The sequence below is a fragment of the Sinocyclocheilus rhinocerous genome, unplaced genomic scaffold (assembly GCF_001515625.1).
Source record: "Sinocyclocheilus rhinocerous isolate Xijiao unplaced genomic scaffold, SAMN03320098_v1.1 scaffold873, whole genome shotgun sequence".
Taxonomy (NCBI): Eukaryota; Metazoa; Chordata; class Actinopteri; order Cypriniformes; family Cyprinidae; genus Sinocyclocheilus; species Sinocyclocheilus rhinocerous.
The window spans coordinates 67,894-69,328 of record NW_015655580.1 but is presented as its reverse complement, the minus strand read 5'-3'; the positions used below and the strand labels follow the sequence as shown (position 1 = coordinate 69,328).

General features: G+C 38.8%; 1 protein-coding gene across 1 annotated transcript in view; it reads right to left on the bottom strand.

Annotated features, from left to right (window-relative positions):
* Nucleotides 1–1,435, bottom strand: part of LOC107718641 (laminin subunit gamma-3-like) — a 98,920-nt gene that overhangs the window by 34,778 nt on the left and 62,707 nt on the right. Inside the window, exon 10 of the mRNA XM_016525813.1 lies at nt 746–944. Coding sequence (XP_016381299.1) covers nt 746–944 — 199 coding nt within the window. The remainder of the gene's footprint in view (nt 1–745; nt 945–1,435) is intronic.

Here is a 1,435-nt window from a genome sequence, read left to right as displayed (position 1 = left end):
CACAATATGGCAAGGGGTGTAACATTTCCGTCACGCGCTTGAGGTATTCGGCCAATCACAACGCACTGGATAGCTGGCCAATCAGAGCACACCTCGCTTTTCAGACCGATGAGCTTTGTAAAAATCGACACGTTTCACAAAGGCGGGCATAGAGGAGAAACAATAATGTACAGTATGTGGAAAATAATGTGTTTTTTTAACCTTAAACCGCATAAACACATTTCATTACACCAAATACACCAAATAAAGTTATTTTTAGCAACATCATATGACCCCTTTAAAAGTAGGATAAAGGATTCCATGAAAACATAAAATCGCAACAAATAGTTATGTGGGAAGATTGTTTGGCTTAATTATTCACACACAAAGTGATCAGATCATTGTTAACAACACACAATGAGGCACAATTAGAGGCAAATCAAATAAGCACATTGTCTTTGCCCTTTCATTTAAGCTTCTTTAAACACCTACTTAAAATCTTGGCTAAATTTGGTATAGTATGCTACTCTTACTACAATGTCTTTATATGGAGTACAGATGCAAAATGAGGCAGAGAAGTGAAATTTAATATAAATACATATTAGAAACAATCCTGCCAGACCACCAAGTCATTTAAGTTGAAAATGTTCAAGCCAAATCTGATTTTTGAATCCCTTTTAACCCATGTGCCTTATTTCAGCAATGTATTCACTATCTGCCCACATGTTAGCAAACAGTCAGGAATAACACGCTCACTCACACACACCTGAGAGTGAAAGTGTTGATGGGCGTCTTCTCCAATGAGGAATAAGTCTCCTGTTGTGAGTACAAATCAGCAGTAACTGATATTCCGGAGCCCTCCAGCATCACGGTCACACTTCTGGGCAAGAGTTCCTCCAGCTCAGCCGTAAATGACAGACTAAGGATCCGTCCGTAACTTAGCAACCTGTTCCCCAGATATTTATCTGCAATATAAAGATAAAACATTTAACAATTACCGTGCACATTCCAATTTGTATGACCATGGTGTGATTAAGCAAACATGAGTGTAACATCTATCTGATAGCAACAGCTGGGCGGTGAATTGAGTTAAGTGGTTTGCTCAAGGGCAGTGCAGAATTTTCTGGAACACAAACTCACAACCTGCAGATTACCAGCACATTACACCAGCCACTGAGCCGCAACGACCCGATTACCAAAGATAAACAATGGCACAATGAAGAGTGTGTGACTGTGAAAGATAACAACTGTAAAAATATAATAGGAAGCCAAAATGTTCAGTTTACAGAAAGAAAGTGGATTTTTCTGCTTTGGAGTAAAAAGACAGTTGTATCTCTCTGATCTTATTGTGTTTGTACATCTCTATATGCAAGAGGGTGTAAGAGGACGAACATAATTGCCACTCATATCTTCCAGCCTCATTAAAAAGCTTTAACAAGACTTCAAAGAACCCCAT